Genomic DNA, 18,894 nt, shown 5'->3' with positions numbered 1-18,894 from the left:
CGGTACCTTGACTTTAATAATGCGGTTGATGTCGATATTTTAGACGTTCTGCAGGAAAGTTATTCGCTGTTTTACAATATGTATAATCCTGTTACAAGTACTACCAATGAATCGTGGTTACGGTTTAGGGGTATAGTTCAGCACTGCATTCAGAAGTTTGTTCCGTTGCGTATAAGGAGAGTGAAAAAGTTTAACCCATGAATTACACGTGACATTCTAAATTTGAAGCGTAAAATACGGCGAGTTCGTAAATTTTGTAACAGGAATAACATTTCGTCTTTACTGTTTTTGCGCAGACAGTTAAGATCTTCTGTATAAAATGCTAAACACCGTTTTTTTAGCGTCACCTTGCATAACTATCTGCTTAGTGATCCCCGAAAGATTTGGAGGTTTTTGAAACGAAAGAAATGTTCTTTCTCGGACGTGAAACTGTGCAGTATCCTAACAAATAACAAGCAGTTAATTCCAAATGCTTTCAACGAGTACTTCACGTCTATATTTACTGTGGAAACGGGATTAGTTTCAAGTTATGAGAGTTCTAGAATAGTGATTCCGGACATCAGCATTACTGAAGAGGGAGTTTTTGCGGCCCTCGTTAGCCTTGGCGTTAGGAAGAGCCACGGTCCCGACGACATTCCGAATGTTTTTCTGTTTAGATACAATGGTCGGCAAAGTTTCTGCATTTGATTTATTGCCATAGTCTCAATACGGGAGACGTGCCTGATGAATGAAAAAATGCTAGGGTGATACCAATATTTAAATCGGGTGACAGTCAATGCGTCGAAAACTACAGGCCTGTTTCATTTTTGTGTACGGCCAGTAAAGTTCTTGAACACTTAGTATTCAAACATTTTATAACAATTCTTGAGGACAGTATGCTTTTTCAGGACAAACAGCATGGATTCAGACGGGGTTTTTCCACTGTAACACAACTTGTTCATATGATACACGAACTTGCGGTTGTCATTGATATCGGCGGACTGAGAGATGTTATCTTTTTAGATTTTGCGAAAGCATTCGATCGCGTCTCCCATGACAAACTACTGCACAAGTTACGCTTCATCATCAGTACAGAGAACATATTACGATGGCTCGATTCCTATCTTACTAACCGTGCGCAGTCTGTTATTGTTGACTCTGTTTTTTCCCCCGAGTCACCCATTTTCTCGGGCGTGCCCCAGGGCTCGGTCCTTGGGCCGCTTTTGTTTTTAATTTTTATTAACGATTTAAAGGTACACCACCCCAATGTACAAAGTCGATTTTTTGCTGACAATGGTGTTTTATTTGCTAAGGGAAACAATTCGTCTGATCAAGATGAAATAAATTATTGTCTATCTTTGGTTCATGCATGGTGCATAAAATGTAATATGGTTCTGAACTGTAAAAAGTGCGTTCATATGACCGTGACGCGGAAGAACAATCCTTTGTTTTTTACATATTCTATCAATGGAGTACCACTCGAGACTGTTAAACAATATCAATACCTCGGAGTTTTAATTACCTCTGATTTGTCATGGATCGCGCATATTGAGTTTATAGCTCGTAAAGCAATACGGAAGCTCTGGTTTTTGAAACGAAATATCTACCTGTGTTCATTTGAAACTAAACTGACTGCTTATAAGACCATCATAAGATCAATGCTAGAATATGCATCTATTCTATGGGACCCCCATTCAAAGCTGTCAATTGATATGTTAGACTGCAAAAAAAAAAGCATTGCGGTTTGTGTACAACCGTTATGGCTTTATGTCATTCGCTTCAGATTCGCTTGTTCTTGAATATGGTTTTTAAACACCTCCTGCCTAGCGTTCTACAGAACCCTGGCAGTATCACCAAATAAATAAATAAATAAATTCTAAAACTCGCTAATAAACCGTACTTCCTAAGCGTCAGATACTAAATCGTACATGTGTATATGCAATGCATATCTGTTTGACATAAGAAAATATGACAATTACATGTCAAGTTCGGTATTTCAAACTCAAAGCCGAAAGCAAAAGGCCTTAGAGGAATTCTCTTACGATCTGCATTCCCCCGTATTGAAGGAACTGCGCCCGCACTTGTGGATACGGACTTTGAAGGATTTTTTTTTAAACACACTACTCCAAATTTTATTAATGTTTATGGTTGGATGTTGAGGTAACTGCTAACGATGAATACAAAACCTTATATAGACGAAAATTCTGCTCAGCAGAGCGCCTGTGCGAAGTCCCGTTCAAAACGCTCATAGCACGAGATTCGAGTCTTAATAGCGGCCATACAAACAATATATTATAATTTCTGTTGGTAGTTTCTGATAGGCTGTTATATTAACTAACTTTGAATAAAAAATAAAAGAAATAAAAAGTTTTTTTTTAAACCGACTCTGAACTTGCGAATTTTTTCGAAATTTTTTTGTTTTTTAGGCACATGTAGCAAATTATATACTTATTGCAAAACATCGAAATTATATTCAAAAGTAAGAGCTGAATTGTAGCTTTACGGGGATATAAAGATCATAAATATATGTCGATTAGACCACGCAGCACAGCTTGCTGAACTTCGTCAAATATCATTGCAGAGAGCCGGTTTGACAACTAAAAATAAAATCATTGAAAATGTTATGACCTACACACTTAATTAGCATGAAAAAACCTATGTCTAGAGTGTTCCCAAAACGTTGTATTGATGTAGCGTAAAAAGTAGGGAAAAGGGATGGAGTGAAATATGGCGCCTGCGATAAGCTGGAAAAACGTTAGTTTCGACCTTGGCCGCTTCAACGGTTTATAACTTGAGAACAAAAAAATCTGACGACATTGCCGTTTGCGTCTTCTTTTATTATAGAAATTGCCCCAAAACATGTTTTTTTTTTCGACAGAATTAAAAATTTGACCCAAAATCCGTGCCTGAGTTGAGATGAAATCATCCATATAAAAGAAACATCAAGCGCCCTGTTGCCATGGGCGTTTATCTCCATTATAGGCAGACAGCATGGGGATAGAACGAGTAGAGCAGCAAAGCAGGAGGGGAGTCTGAGGGGTGCGGCGCCGAAAAGAGCGAGTTAGTGATATACTTGGGACAACTTTCCGTGGCAACAGAGCTAAAGCTAGAAAACCCAAGGACACCATTTCAGTCCATAGCTGGATATAGATTAACCATAATAATTTGCTAGGTGTAACTTAAAAAAATATTAAAAATATGTAAAAGTGTTTTGTTTAGCCACGATTTTATAATGTTATCATAACATTAGCCAGGATGTGCCAAACTTATAACATTTCCTTTTTAGCTCTTTTCTGTTTTCTTGGTTTTATTTCACTCTAGGTTTCCTAGCTCCGTGCAAAATAAAAATGGCATCCTTATCATGTGCATCTTTGGGCATCATCAGTGTGGTGTGTTGTTGGTACACTCTGTGAGCTCGTCCCTTTGTTCGACGTGTAGGAAGTGTAGGATTTTTACGAAGTTTGCCAACCAAGCAATGTTAAAACAAACCAAGCAAGCAAACTTGTATGACGAGTGGGAAAGTGGGAACCGGGACTCCTAGTTGTTTCTGTATACCGGTTGTTTAGCGAGCTCACTGGTGTAAGTGAGCAGGGGTGGGGATCGAGCTCAGGCCCCTGGGTTCGGCAGCGCGATTGTTCGCTACACGTGTTCTGAGTGTTGGTGTGCCACCGACCGCCCACGGACAGCCGTAACTGGATGTGATCTAAATGGAGTGTGACGTTGCGTCGTGACGTGTGTGTTGTTCTATTTCGATATATCCCGCCCGCGCAATGATTTTTCAGCACAAGACGAGTGTACGTAATAATGAACTCAAAACGAAGCAGCACTGATAAAATTCGTTCATGTGGCAATTTGGGCCACTTGGTCCTTGAACGTAGATAAGCGCCGAAAAAATTAGACAGGGACAAGAAGTTACCGCAAAAACTTGCGCAATCGCGACTGGAATTTTTTGAAAAAAAAAAAAAATATCTTACATAGTCGTGAAAAATGTCAGTCATGTCTACAACCAGTGATAGAGAAATTCAACATGAATTTCTCTATCGAGAAATTCATGTTATTTTGCTGATAAGGTTATGAATGTGTCACTTGTACAACGTCTGCCTTTGGCTTCAGTCTCGAACACCTCGTGTAGCTTTCTAGATACTTCATCTGGGTATCTGGCCAAAAATTTGGTGCCATTAAATGACGGGGAGCAAGAGCAGCAGCTGACGTGCTTGGACGCTGCAGCCGCGTCCCTTGAAAAGGCAAATGCAAAACAAAACACTGCGAAAAATTCAGAAAATGCACGATCAGAGTTGTGTACAAAATCTCAATGTCATGTAATTCTGTGTGCATAGCTAAGACAGGCCAATGCATTAATGATTGCGCCCGCGAACATGAAGCAGCAACACGAGCAGCCTCAACCAGGACATCTGGCCACGCACTGCAGACGCTGCTTTTGCTCCCAGACATTTGATGACACCAAAGTTGTGACCGGATACCAACATAGAGTATCTAGAGAACAACACCAGGCATTTGAGATTAAAGCCAAAGTCAGGAGGTGTGCAAGTGAAACATTCATAACCTTATCGGCAAAAGAATACGAGTTTCTTGATAGAGGGCGACACGAGTTGTAGTCATGACGCGCGTTTTTCACGGCTATATAAGAGTCTTTTTTCCAATAAACGCTAGTTGGGAGTGCGCCAGTGTTCATGTCAAATTTTTGTCCCTGTCTATTTTTCCGGCGCTTATCTACGATCATGAAACTCGCAGCTTTTTCTGAACCGATGCTGCCTATCTGCGTCAGTTGCACGACAAATAAAATGCTAGGAGATTGCCCGCTGTAAAATGTACCTTGTAGCTCTGTCTGAGTGCTTCAGTCAAAGCGTTGGCTTAAGTTTAAAAACTGGTGAAACGCCGGGAAATACATGTGAATACGCCTGCATGCTTGGGGATCGCGGTTCAGCGCCCTCAACCACAATCCCCGTACAAAAAGATGCACTGTAGCAACCGCGTGGTTGACACGCCAAAACTGAAACTAAAATTTAGACAAAAAAAGTGAAAGCCGTTTACAACTTCCTGTAACGCCGAATTGGAGCGCAGCTCTTGAGGAGGAGGAGTGGAGGGTATATTCCTCCTCCTCCCTCGTGATCATGCCTGCTAGTCCTCCTCCCCTCCTGCTCCCCCTCCCTCTCCTTTACCCCTCCCCCGAGGTCACGTGACCCCCCCGGACCATACTAGACAATGAGGGGAGGAGGAGGAGGGCAGAGGTCCGGGGGTCACGTGACCTCGAGGGGACGGGATCACATGACCTTGGGAGGGCCGTCACGTGACTTCGGCGGGGGGAGGGGAGTCACCCCCCGGGGTCACGTGACCTTGGCGGGGGAGGAGGGGGGAGGGGGAGGAGCGGAGGGGGAGGGGCGACGCCGACGCCGACGCCGCACAGGCTGGAAACGGGTCATGTGACCCCCTCCCCCCGAGGTCACGTGACCCGCCCGGACCATACTTCACAATGAGGGGAGGAGGAGGAGAAGGAGGGGGAGGAGGAGGAGGAGGAGGAGGAGGAGAGGGAGGGGCGCGGTTACGCCGACGCCGCTCAGGCTGGAAACGGGCCCCTAAGAGCTGCGCTCTAAAAAAACCGAAACTACTTGGTGCATTAATACAGAGCCATTAGCACCGCCTGCCTCCCCCCTTCCTATAGCTTTCTGTTCATTGCCACAGAAAGTTGTGCCCAAAAAAAAAGGGTTACTTTTTTGTTCTAACCCAGAAAAATTAATTTAAGGCTTCAGTAACAAAAACTAGGAAATGCGTAATCAACCATTTTTTAGGATGTTTCTTTGTAATCAAAAAAGAAAAAAAAAACGGACGCTTTGTTTTACATGTTAGCGCAATCAACTAGCTTTGCAAACAGCAGCTATTCGTAATTCCGTGGTGAGACTAAGGGACGACCGCACCATCTACACCTTTTTTATCCTCCCTACCCTATCCCCCAGCTCTCCATGATCGTCTCCGCTTTACAATGGGCGCTTTCTTGATATATCACAGCTTATAATGGTGTTATTTGTTTAGAAAACTAAACGATCAGATAAATACCAGGACAGCCATGCGGAAGTAGTCCATGGGCCCTGTTTTACCTTTTAGTAAGCATCCTGTCTGAAATGGCAGCAGAGAAACGGGTGGGGCTGATTCGCCTGTAGGCCTTTGCTGAGTTGATGGCCGCTATCCAGACTGGCATCTCATCCGCAGCTTCTAGTCACCTGCAGGTTTTTGTCACCATATAGACTTCCTGCAACACCGTGAATAAGAATCATACTGACATTCTGGAACAAAAAAAAAGTGAAAGCCGTTTACCACTCCCTGTAACGCCGAATTGGAGCGCAGCTCTTGAGGAGGAGGAGGGGAGGGTACTGAGGGCCACGTGTTCTCGGGGGGGGGGGGGGGGGTCACGTGACCCCCACCCCGAGGGCACGTGACCTTGGTGGGGTCACGTGGGGGCAAACACGTGCCCACCTCAGAGGTCACGTGACCTCGGGGTGTCACGTGACTCCCCGGGTCACGTGACCTCGGGGTGTCACGTGACTCCCCGGGTCACGTGACCAAAATTTTTCCGCTAGATTTAGCGGGGAAATTTTTTCCGCTAGATTTAGCGGGGAAATTTTTTCCGCTAGATTTAGCGGGGAAATTTTTCCGCTAAATTTAGCGGGGAAATTTTTTCCGCTAGATTGAGCGGGTAAATTTTTTCCGCTAGATTTAGCGGGAAAATTTATCCGCTAGATTTAGCGGGGAAATTTTTCCGCTAGATTTAGCGGGTAAATTTTTTCCGCTAGATTTAGCGGGGAAATTTTTCCGCTAGATTTAGCGGGAAAATGTATCCGCTAGATTTAGCGGGGAAATTTTTCCGCTAGGTTTAGCGGGGAAATTTTTCCGCTAGATTTAGCGGGGAAATTTTTTCCGCTAGATTTAGCGGGGAAATTTTTTCCGCTAGATTTAGCGGGGAAAATTTTCCGCTAGATTTAGCGGGGAAATTGTTTCCGCTAGGTTTAGCGGAGAAATTTTTCCGCTAGATTTAGCGGGGAACTTTTTCCGCTAGATTTAGCGGGAAAATATTTTCCGCTATATTTAGCGGGAAAATATTTCCGCTAGGTTTAGCGGGGAATTTTTTCCGCTAGATTTAGCGGGGAAACTTTTTCCGCTAGATTTAGCGGGAAATTTTTTTCCGCTAGATTTAGCGGGGAAATTTTTTCCGCTAGATTTAGCGGGGAAATTTTTCCGTTAGATTTAGCGGGAAAATATTTTCCGCTAGATTTAGCGGGAAAATTTTTCCGCTAGGTTTAGCGGGGAAATTTACCCATAATGCACCGCGCGGTTACGCCGACGGCGACGGCGACGCCGCTCAAGCCGGAAACAGGCGCCTAAGAGCTGCGCTTTAAAAAGAAACCAGAACTTGCTTCACACATCAACGAAAGAATAAGTGCCCAAAATTAAGCTTCTCTTGTTGTCAACAGTGCAAATACTATGTTGATAGCAACATTAAACTCAACCAAATATAAAGAAATTAGCTTCTTCATGACGTAATTGTATAAGGAACAGTGTGCATGTAGAGCTTTGATGCCTACTGGTACCTTAAGAAATCCCGGGAAGTTAAAAACAAATGAAACATTACTAAAAAAATAGCACAGCTTGCTTGATAGGCACATGCACAGCAATCAACAAGCCTCCTGGCGTGTTCTGCAGTGCAAGGATACAGATCAAGAGTCAACACCGGGAATGTGATCGAAATCTTTTGGGGTAGTGCAATGCGCAAGTTTATCCTGAAGCTACTGTTTGTGCATGCACCTAAGAGGCGTTAAAGCTGGTTCAAACTGTTGCAACTGACTACGACTGAGTTGAACAAAGCAGGGTTTTAAGCCGCTTACGTCTGCCATTACTGCTGCGTGACGCAGTCATAAGCCACTACAAGAGGCCTAAAGAGTGGTTTTGTTGGACTCAGTCCTAGTCAGTTGCAACAGTGTGTACCAGCCTTTAGACTAAAACTGTTTCCAGTATGGGGTCCTAACCATGGTTTCGAAAATGTTTAAAGAGACTCTCTTCAACTTGACTAGAACATCAGGTATTTAAAAATTGTAGTAAGCAGGAAGCCATCAAATTCAAAGCTGGATCTCCTTGATTCGTACGCGTCTCCCCAGTACATGCGAGAGCGCCTGCCAGATGTGTGAGTTTCCATTGCGACATTTCTACCACTAAACATTCTATATCAGATCACACCATTTTAATGAAATCATTCAACCTCTTTCCTCAGCCACGTAAACTACTTGTGCATTCGCGGGTTCTACAAGTCATGAATATGGCCGGGGTAAATTAAAACGTCGCTAAGGCAAGCAATAATAATCTTTATTAGCGACAGAAGTAAGGCTGGTTCACACATTTGCAACGGTTGCGTTCGCATGCAACCGAAACGACCGTAACGACCAAAATACCGTAAAAACCGTGACTCATGGATGGCTTCGCGAAGCTATCTCTTGCATCGCTTGCAATGCTGCGTACGGCGAACTCTTGTCCCGGTGACTTTGTCATTACAGTCGTTTCGGGTGCATGCGAACGCAACCGTTGCAAATGTGTGAACCAGCCTGTACTCTGCGTGGCTCGGAAAGTTAGACATATATGCAGGGGCCCGTGAGCACGAGAGTCTGCTAGCCAATCAACCAGAGCAAGATGACTAAAATAACGAACAGGCAACAAGGGCGACAAGAACAAGAACGATGAGATTAACAAGCTTCGGTCAACATTTTTAAGAAACTCTATGCCCGCGCACCCTAAACCCAACGCCAGGCACAGCAGTCCGGCGCAAGGCACACGCCGTACACGACCACAACGACGACGCCCAGCTAGGAGCGTGTGGAATCAATCCGCCACAACCCGCCAAACGCCAGCGCCACACCGACACACCAACTTCGCCCTGGCCCCGTGCCATCCCACTGGACGCGGCGCGAAACTCCAGTGCGCGCAGGCCGGGAGTTTCCAGATATTGGGAACAACTCAACGCAGTCGCTAGCGTGAGAAAGGACGAGTTCAAGGTCTTGTGGCGCATTACGGAGCGCTATCCGGGTGCTTAGCGGGCTGCGGAAACGGTCTACTACAATTCCCGACTACTGCGTGATGCACGTTAAAGATTCCAGGATAGCGGTTGTACTGCACTGGCTAAATTTCACATCTACAGCTGGGAGACACATCGCCCGTTGAGGGAGACCAAGTTCTAAGCTGTATAAACATACACACACTCCATTGTTTTCTCCGGACCCATAGCTACACGCTGTTTTCATCGCACGTGATGAGCGCATTCAGAAAACTAAGAACAGAGCGCGCCCACGAGGCATCGTTTTGACTCTCATTTGAGCGCGCTCATCCCAGCTTTGGCAAAGTGAGAGTCCTGCAGAATAGGGTGCCTTCATGTGCGCTTTGCTTGGGGTGATGACATCTGGCCATTTTGTTTCGAACGCTTATTTTTCTTTTTTGTTCTGAAGCGCGTGAAAGAGCGTGTCCCTGCACGTGCTCGTGGCGCTGACTGTGCTACGGCGACATTTTGTTTCCTGCGATTTCTATGTATTTTGCCTGTGTGCGCACTGCGCGTGCTGTCGGTATCGGGTACTACAAACGATGGCATCACCCTAAACAGAAGGACATTGAGGCACCCTACTGCAGAAGTTACGCTAACCTTGACAACACAAAACAAATTAGTTCTGAACACGTCGACGCGTGCACCGCCGAAACGTGCCCCACATGTCCTGCACTTGGTTTCACGATCAGCGCGATCTAAATCAATGTGAGGACAATGTTGACACTTAACGACCTCTCCTTCGATCGCATTTATGGTAAAAGAGAATAGAGTCAAAGAACAAGGTAATTATTGCCACATATCTTTTGTTGTGTAATAGATGGCAGTGCAGATCTATGTTTTGACCGCGTACGCCAAGCTTATCTCGTATTTACAAATTCTGATAAGCATGAGTCCACGTGGAACCTATCAAAATGCGGATTAAAATCCGGCTTGCTAAATTTTGAGATTAAAATAAAAATATAAATAAATATTTACAGACGCGGTATCAATTCTTTTTTTAGATTCCTTACGTTGTATGGGCATTAGTGGGATTAATGCGATGTTCCGTGGAATGAACTTTGTTATGTACCTCATCACTAGCGCCACCTGCACAGAAAACGTTTTTGCTTTACGTGACGCGTGGCCAAGGCTTTCGTAACTTTGTCGTGCGGACCGCATTTTACGTGTGGCGGCGGTGTCAGGTGAGTCAGATGGATCGTTCCCAATTTAAATATATACTAAAAATCTGTTTCCCATACTGCCACACTACGTTTTGACGTGGGTGCTGCGAGAGAAGTCTTGCCTCTTGAACTTCAGTACCCAAATGAGATATTTTATCAACAGCCAACATCTAAGCCTTTCTCGTGTCAAATTTTCGCGTTTCGCGCTTCATTCGACAAACTAAAAGCTGAGCACATGTCAGTTTTAGAAAGCATTTTTTGCTTGAACCCTCTGGGGCAAGTTCTCTTTCGCGAATAAAACGGACCACCAGGGTGGAATTACTTAGCATGTGGATATTTATTTAAAGTTGAGACGACCAATTTGGCCCAAGCAGCCGGTCATTCTTTTCAGTATGGAAGGAACGCGGGGTCAGAGCGAACGAAAAATTGAACACAAGTGTTCACCACCGTTGCAAGGTATGCAGATTTAGCTGAGCACCGTTTTTTTTTTTTTACCCATTTTTCTTGAAGCGCCCACTCATAGCGATTAGTTAATTTGTTCTGTAATAAACACCGGCATCTGGAATCTGATGGAATGTGTCCTATTGCCTTTTCTAATTTACACATGCAGTGCAACACTTTCTTGTTTCTTTTGTTGAAATCAGACATGGTGCTGCTTTACGGACCCTGCTTGCGGTTGCGAGATGTGCTGTCGGCACGGCTGTGTCAATAAAGTCCGCCGATGGCTTCATGCCGACGAGCGCAATATTCTTAAAAAGAAAATGAGGAAACGGGTTTTTGCCAAAGGTCTAAGCGCAGATACTCGTGGACGAAGCTATGTAACGGGCATTGTGATTATAGCCTAAGAGTGAAATTTAAGCACAAGGAAAAAAAAAACATTTGAAGTTGATGCAAGGAAAACTGGCCGTAGCGGGTACTTCAGGGTCCGATGAAAAGCAAGCTCCAGCCAAAAACTAATGAACGCCGCTAGTTGCCAGTCGTTCCTTGGCGCACTGAACCTTGCAAAGCGAATATGCGGCACCCAATCCTCTCGCCGGCAATTCAGTGGAATGTTGGGGCCACTGAATACATTGAAGCGCCACAAAAATGTTTAAATATTCACTGTAAAAAATGGACCGTAAAATTTACGGTCAAATACCAGGCATCTGATGCTACCAAACTTGTACAGTAAAAATAACGGTGCACTGTAAATCTGGTTTACGATAAATTTAAACGGGGACCGTAGAAATCTACGGTCGACCTTCAAATTTACGGTAAAAAGATTTACAGCGTGCCGTTATTTTTACGGTGCAATTTAAACGGCGACCGTAGATTTCTACGGTCACCGTTTAAATTTATCGTAAACCAGATTTACAGTGCACCGTTATTTTTACTGCACAATTTTGGCAGCATCAGCTGCCTGGTATTTGACCGTAAATTTTTCGGTCCATTTTTATGCGACTGTAAAGTGCTGAAAACTATGGCTCTGGATCGCACCATTATAGTCATTTGAACAAAGTAAAACATACAACGTAAAAAAAAGGTCGGCCGAGTATTTTGGGGTTGTTGCATTGCACTGTTCAACTGACTTTAATCGCGCATATCTAAAGTGAATAAGCAGTTATGCACAGAAAAGTTTGTCTGCGGCGAGGTCAGCTGCTTTTGCAGCACCCGATGCATTAATATTCGTGACCATGCTGTCAAAGAAAAGTAAAAATATGTTATATCTAGTTAAAAAATAATGAGACAATAAATACCTAAATTGGCCAGTGACTGAAGCTTTTGAAACACTGATCTTTTGAATATGCCTAGTAGCCTGGCACTTAATCTTGCAAGTTAATAAAACTCCCCCATATGAACTTCTGAATTCACATAGACACTTCTTTACCAAACTCATACCAGGCTAAGGACCGAACAGCCATTCACCGAATTACATATTTTGTTGAGTTGTAAAATGCAAATAAAGAGCGAAAGGGAATATCTGCCAGTTCTCAACTATAGTCGTTTATAAAGTAACACATTATAAGATTTTACAATTGTAGCGAAGGTTGCTATATAGGGAACCGCATTCAAAACTGTATAATAGATCATTGCTTCTTTTTTTCCTTCGTTCTGCGCTAATAAATTACTCTCAAATTAGTTGTCTTTATGTTAAGCAACTTGTCTATCTTGGAATATACACACTGCTATTATTATGTAACAACAATATTCAATCGAGCCACTTTTAACAAGACCTTTACATCTTCGGGATATTGAAAATGTTTAAGTTCAGAATATATATCTCTACTGGATCCAAAGCTGCAACAGCAGCCCTTTGAACTGATTTATATTTTTGTTCTGTAAAAATTAAAAGTGGAAATAAAAGCCTCGTTATTTTGAATAAATATTTTAAGTATTTTTGAATGAAGACTAGTCGCCAGTGGCGTCGTGAGGCAGGTACAGTCATTTTTTAGAGTATATAGCTCATCTTAAATTATAACGGAGAAAATGCTATGAAGAGAAAATTATATTTGAATTTTTAAACGAAAAGTAGCACTCAACAAAATATCGTTTGGTAGCATTCATTCGCACACTACAAAATATATTTGAGTAAGCGAAGGACAGGGAACACGAAATAAAATAATCAGACTTGCTTTTTATTCGACAATATCTCACCATAACATGCCTCTAGCATTGATAACAACTCTCGCTGCACAAGTTTTCATTCAAGCAATGGACATTCTAAAACAAGGAGCTCAGTCTGGAGCCATTGCTGAAATATATGTTAGATCAGATGAAGTATACAAAGGAACAAAAAAAAAAAACACACCGAATGATGCAAAGAAGCACAAATGAGCTCAATACCTTTGAATAAACTCCAAGGCGATGCAAATCTCCTCTGTGTGCGCAATGTTGAAAACGTAGTACGCGCTGAATAGTACAGCCAGTGCGTGGTCGAACATGTGAATTTCGTCCATCACAGTTTTTCCGTCAATTGAGATCGAGTACATGCTGGCTGAGTAGATGCTTTCCCCTAGAAAAGAAAGGATAAAACAAAGGGCGTGAAGGCAGATATAAAATGTAGGAAATTGCAGAACTATAATTGTAGTTTTAAATCATTATAAAATTATAGGCAATATTGATTACTTTGGGTTCGGAAAGTGGTCAGTGAATGCTCACCATGAACTAGAATGCACGGGGAGATGGGTGGTGCATCTTGAATGATGTCAGTTACAGACTGGCCTTACTGACAGGCACCATCACAAAATTCCTCCAAAACAATGGGTAAGTTGAACTCGCTGCGAGGCTCGGTAAATACCTGGCCCATAGATTTGTTTTCTAGGGGGTAATGTAGTGCATCTTTAACGGGGACATGCGGAGCAAACCGGTCCTTTTGGCCACAACTACGTCCTATGTACATACTCACCGTTTCCACACAAGGAAAGTGCTTTCTCAAATATGCAGAATTCATGTGTTCTGGAAGAAAGGTGGTAGATTTCAGGTTCGTAACATCATTGTATAATGATGTTATGAACTCAACAATGTTATGAACCTCGACTGAACCAAACACGTTTTGAAGGCTTTCAGCAAGTTTGCCGAACATGTATTGTTTGTACAAGAAATGCCGACGTTGAAATTCATAAATGGTTTTTTGAACTGTTGATACCGGCATAAGAAGCTTTCCGTTGAACTTCAGGCACAAAAAAAAACAAAAAAAACAAGGTCGTATTTTACGGCCGTTCTTTTTTCTTCTGCAGACAGAGACATTAGCACGTCGTGGCTATCATCAGGAGATTGCATCACGTTAACAGAACCGTCTTCATTAGAATCCGCAGTAGTCGACTGAGCCAAAGAGTCCTCAACCTGAAGCGGGTCTACAGGCGATGCGCCGTCGCCCAAGAAACCCGTCACTCGTAAATGCGCCCAGTTCAAATGTGCCGTGAACTATGATTTCACACCTTCTGACAGTTGGAGCGCGAACACGAAACCAAAATACCGTCGGTGATGTGGACTTTTAGATGTTTCAGCAAAGCCTCCCTTGTGTGGCACTCTTCTAAGCATGCTGGCAACGTGCACTGAAAGCTTTCCAAACTCCTCGAAGCAAATCCTACTTACCCTTAGGCGTTCAAATGCCTATGTCTTCTCAAAATATGACACCTGAGAGCATCATACGTAACAAACTAGCGACAGCGCCCTTCGTCCACACACGGAAGAATTCGAGAGCTCAAAAAACGTGCTCATCGAATTGCGCAACCATCAAGCGTGCTTGAACAGAAGCTAGAAATTCTGCAAGTAAACATCTTTTAGGGTGTTGTATTTATGCCACCGTTACACTATCCTTGCCAAGCAAGCAGCAGATTGATAAGGAAATATCTGTTTCAAGTATCCAGTTGCCTTCCGCTCCAAATTTTCAGGTGCACAAATATCCGGGAATGCCACGAACGAACGAGGACAAAATGGCGCGGAGACGGGCGGGAAGACGGGAAAATGAACCGAACGTTCGCTTCTTCCACTTCTTCCCGCGTTGTCCTAACCAACGTTGCTTTCTTTTGTCTACGCTTCTAGCTCGTCGCATTGTTGCTCTACTTTTTGCTCTTAGATTTTTTTTTTTTTTTTTTTTTGCAGTTAAGGCAGTTACGTTTTGCGTTGGCGCGGACAACGAAAGGAGGTGAAGGGTCGAGAGGAGGCTCTGGGCTCCCTCGGTTCCCGCAGCTTCCGAAGGTCAAGCGTGGGGACCAATTAGCGATGCGCGTCTTTTCTTTCTGTTTTCTTGCTCCATGAAGTTTTGCGTTTTCCTCTTGCTCTTTTTTGCTCGTTTACGGTGCATTTCAGATAATTCCTCTCCACGGCCTACTCGCCGTTTTTATTAGCGTATAGCGCCGTAAATTTGACGGTTATTTTTTACAGTGTTGTTAGCCACCTGTTTTTTAGGGACGAAGCTCCTTAAGGGGTATCCACACAAAGGAGAACTCCGCGGACGGATGTCGTGACGTCAACAACCCGGGAAACTCCGTCCCCGGCTCCGCCGCGTGCACCTGCGGAGCTTTCGTGCTAACAGTACGAAGCCTCCGCGCCTCCGCCACGGAGGAGAACGGCGCCGCGAGGCTACACCAAGTATTCTAGTACACTGTAGCGAGGCGTCAAAAAGGGATGACGTGTGTCTCACGTGGTGCGCGCTCCGCGGAGGAAAGGGGTGGATTTCTCCTTCGTGTGGATACCCCATTAAGGGGTATCCACACGAAGGAGAACTCCGCGGACGGATGTCGTGACGTCAGCAACCCGGGAAACTCCGTCCCCGGCTCCGCCGCGTGCACTTGCGGAGCTTTCGTGCTGTCGGCACAAACCCTCCGCGCCTCCGCCACGGAGGAGAACGCGCCGCGAGGCGTCAAAAAGGTATGACGTATGTCTCACGTGATGCGCGATCCGCGGAGGAAAGGGGCGGATTTCTCCTTCGTGTGGATACCCCTTTAGGGGGCTAGCCATGTCCGTATGTCCGTCCGCTGTCGAGTGCACGTGCTCCTGCTCGTGAGCTCACGCGCTCACGTGCTCACGAGCACGTGAGCACGTGCTCCCGTGCTCGTGTAGCGCAAAAAAACAAAACAACCGCATCTCCTCGTGGTGAATGATGTTGATTGGGGCGAAGCTCTAGTGGTGCTTGTCTGCGTAGACGATGAGCCGCAGCATGCCGAGCCTTTCGTTCGTTTTCATCCACGTCAGAAAGAAAATGTGTGGTATGCAACGTGGTTATATACGCATTTGAGTATTTGACCGCACCATGACATGAATGAAAACGAACGAAAGGCTCGGCATGCTGCGGCTCAGCGTCTTCGCAGACAAGCACCACCAGAGCTTCGCCCCAATTAACATCATTCACCACGTGGAGATGCAGTTGTTTTTGTTTTCTTATCGGCTCGGACCTAGAAAATTCAATGAACGCCTAGGACAGTGGTTCTCAAATGGGGTTCCGCGGACCCTTTGGGATCCGCGAAGGCATTCTAGGGATCCGCGAGGCTTTGCCTCATCGGTCAAGCCCGGCAATAAACGTTGCCTTTTTTTCAGATTAAGAAGAAATAGTCAGATTTTCGAGCAAGGTCTCTCGCGTGTATGCCAATGAGAGATGTCTACTTTACGCTAGCCCTTAGTTATATTAGAATATTAAATCATTATCATAATTAACCTCTACCTTTTTCTTCCTCCCGTCATGAACCGGGTCCTCCATCATCTGCGTCGATCCACAAGGGGTCCGCGAAACATCAATGGTTGAGGACCACTGGCCTAGGAAATCACATCCATGGCAGTTCTGTAGAATCCTGGGACCAATGAACACGCTGAAGCGCCACTAAAACTTTAATGTTGTTTGCCGCCTATCTACCCTGGTCGGCTCGAAGCAAGAAAAAACAAGTAACGTCAAGGAAATTTCTTTCCTGGCAGTTTCGTGAAATTTCGGTGCCCGATAATTCAGCGAGACGCCAGGCTGGCTGTTCACCGAATTTCCTGGGCGGTCCCGGTCCACTCTACTACGGCCAAGGCCCAACCCCTATATTACTTACTTACTTTATAGCGGTTCTTCTGTCTTAAATATATTCATTTCTTAATTTGTTTTAAGGTGGAAGTGCAACCTTGATTGTAAAGAAGTGAGTGATAAAAATAACTAAACACAATTGTATTGGTATGCATGTGTCAACTGGTTATTCATGTTAAGCGCTCTCCGAGTACGTAATATAGAATTCGGTTTTGTACTACATTCGCAGCCTACTTGACTCTGATTCCGCATATACTTATGATAATAAGATCTAGTGACTGAACCGGCTTTTTAAATCTTGAATTTTCATATTTTAAATAGCGTTGATATGCGTTCGATGCCCCATTTCAGACATAGCAGGATGGGGCTGTTTTCAGCGAAAAAGCTGATTTAAAAAACACTTTAAAACTTTCTAGCAACCCTGTTTCATTTTTTTTTTATTGCAGGGGCCATTTCTGAAGTCACTGAAGAATCTAAGATCTGCCTGGAACTTATATCTAAAATAGGTGATATTGCCTGCAGTCTCATTGGAGAGGGGGTGAGTTTCAGAAAAAAATAAAATATAACAATTTGAGTAGAGTAATATGTTTACCGGAGCACGGCTAGGACATTTCTTATCGAGTGGATAGCACCAAAATATTTTCTAAATGTGAGTCTCGTATTGTATAAAATATTAAACCTGGTCAACTTTCGTGTCAGCAATGGCTACAATTAACTTGTTTTGAATAACTGACAGTTAATGAACCCGGTCGATGTCCAGCGACGAATTATGACTCGAAGTCAGCTTTTTGTTTTTAAATTCTAGCCAGTCTGCAGTTTCTGAACAATGGTTTCTTCGGACGGCTGGTAGTGGCTATTTTTTCAGTATTATCAGCTACTTGGTTTTTTATGAGAAGGTCAACCTTCAATGCCTATTAGTTACAGTACTTTTTTTCATATTTCTTTATCGAGCTTATATCAATTGGCCAGAGATGGCTATCAGTCACCAATGTGAGTTATTTGGTTGTTTACAATGTTGTTCGGCTTCGCATAGATAATTAATAAAATTAGTCACAATTTCGAGATTATTCGCTCATTATGGAAAAGATTGTCTTCCAATGGCTATTACAAGTCAAGAAAGTAGAAGAAACACCTCCCATAAGCATGATGCGCCCGTTCTAAATCCATCCGCAGTCGAAAGAATAGTTCCCTGGAAACGCCCCTTGTTCCGCTTCAGTGGATAGATAAAGGCTACAGAGGGATGCCAACTTGTCTCCAACCCCCTTTTCTATTCATCGAAGAAGGAACCGAGCCCCTGGAAGCATCCTTTCTATCCGTCGGAACGAACCCATCGGGACGCCTCCCTCGGTGGAGCCTACGACTGCAAGAGTACGACGTGACCGTGGTCTACAAGTCAGGCCGAAAACACAGCGACGCCGACTGCCTGTCCAGAGCCCCTGTCGAGTCAGCTACCGAATGTGCCAAAGACGAAGACGACGACGACGACGACGACGACGACGACGACCACTTTCTTGGCGCGGTGAGCATTCACGGCATGGCAGCGCTCCAGTGTGACGATCCTGAGTTGCGTGCACTGATAGACCACTTGGAGGGACGAGGGGGTACGATTCCCCGAGCCTTCTCGCGTGACCTGCCAAGATTCGGCGTCCGGAGAGGTCTCTTCTATAAAGAGAACTTCGGGGATAACAACTCGACGTGGCTCCTAGTCATTCCTGCTAGTCTTCGAGAAGAGATCTTCCAAGCCTGCCACGACGACCCAACATCTGGTCACCTTGGCTACAGTAGGACTCTTGCACGGATCCGAGAAAAATACTACTGGCCCAAGCTCCCGAAGACTGTCCACCTCTACGTCCCTTCGTGCCACGAATGCCAACGACGCAAGAAACCACCGACGAAGCCGGCAGGTCTCCTGCAACCGATCGCGCCCCCGACTGCACCATTCCAGCAGGTTGGAATGGATCTTCTCGGACCTTTCCCACCGTCGACGCAGGGAAACCGGTGGATAATCGTGGCAACTGATTGTCTCACCAGGTACGCCGAGACAAAAGCACTCCCGTCGGGGACCGCCGTGGAAGTAGCCAAGTTCTTCGTGGAGTCTATCGTCCTCCGACACGGCGCTCCCCAAGTCCTGATTACGGACCGAGGATCCTCGTTCATGGCGCAACTGACACAAGAGATAC

The 18,894-nt window shown here is 44.6% G+C and overlaps 1 protein-coding gene across 1 annotated transcript in view; it reads left to right on the top strand.

Annotated features, from left to right (window-relative positions):
* LOC120846097 overlaps positions 1–18,894 on the top strand; it is a 71,452-nt gene that overhangs the window by 19,121 nt on the left and 33,437 nt on the right. Inside the window, exon 2 of the mRNA XM_040217769.1 lies at positions 17,161–17,252. Within this exon, the coding sequence (XP_040073703.1) occupies positions 17,161–17,252 (92 nt within the window). The remainder of the gene's footprint in view (positions 1–17,160; positions 17,253–18,894) is intronic.

This window comes from Ixodes scapularis, unplaced genomic scaffold (assembly GCF_016920785.2).
Source record: "Ixodes scapularis isolate PalLabHiFi unplaced genomic scaffold, ASM1692078v2 PGA_scaffold7__128_contigs__length_106722199, whole genome shotgun sequence".
NCBI classification, from domain to species: Eukaryota; Metazoa; Arthropoda; class Arachnida; order Ixodida; family Ixodidae; genus Ixodes; species Ixodes scapularis.
Note: the sequence above shows the minus strand (reverse complement) of the source record. Positions and strands in the feature narration are given on the sequence as shown.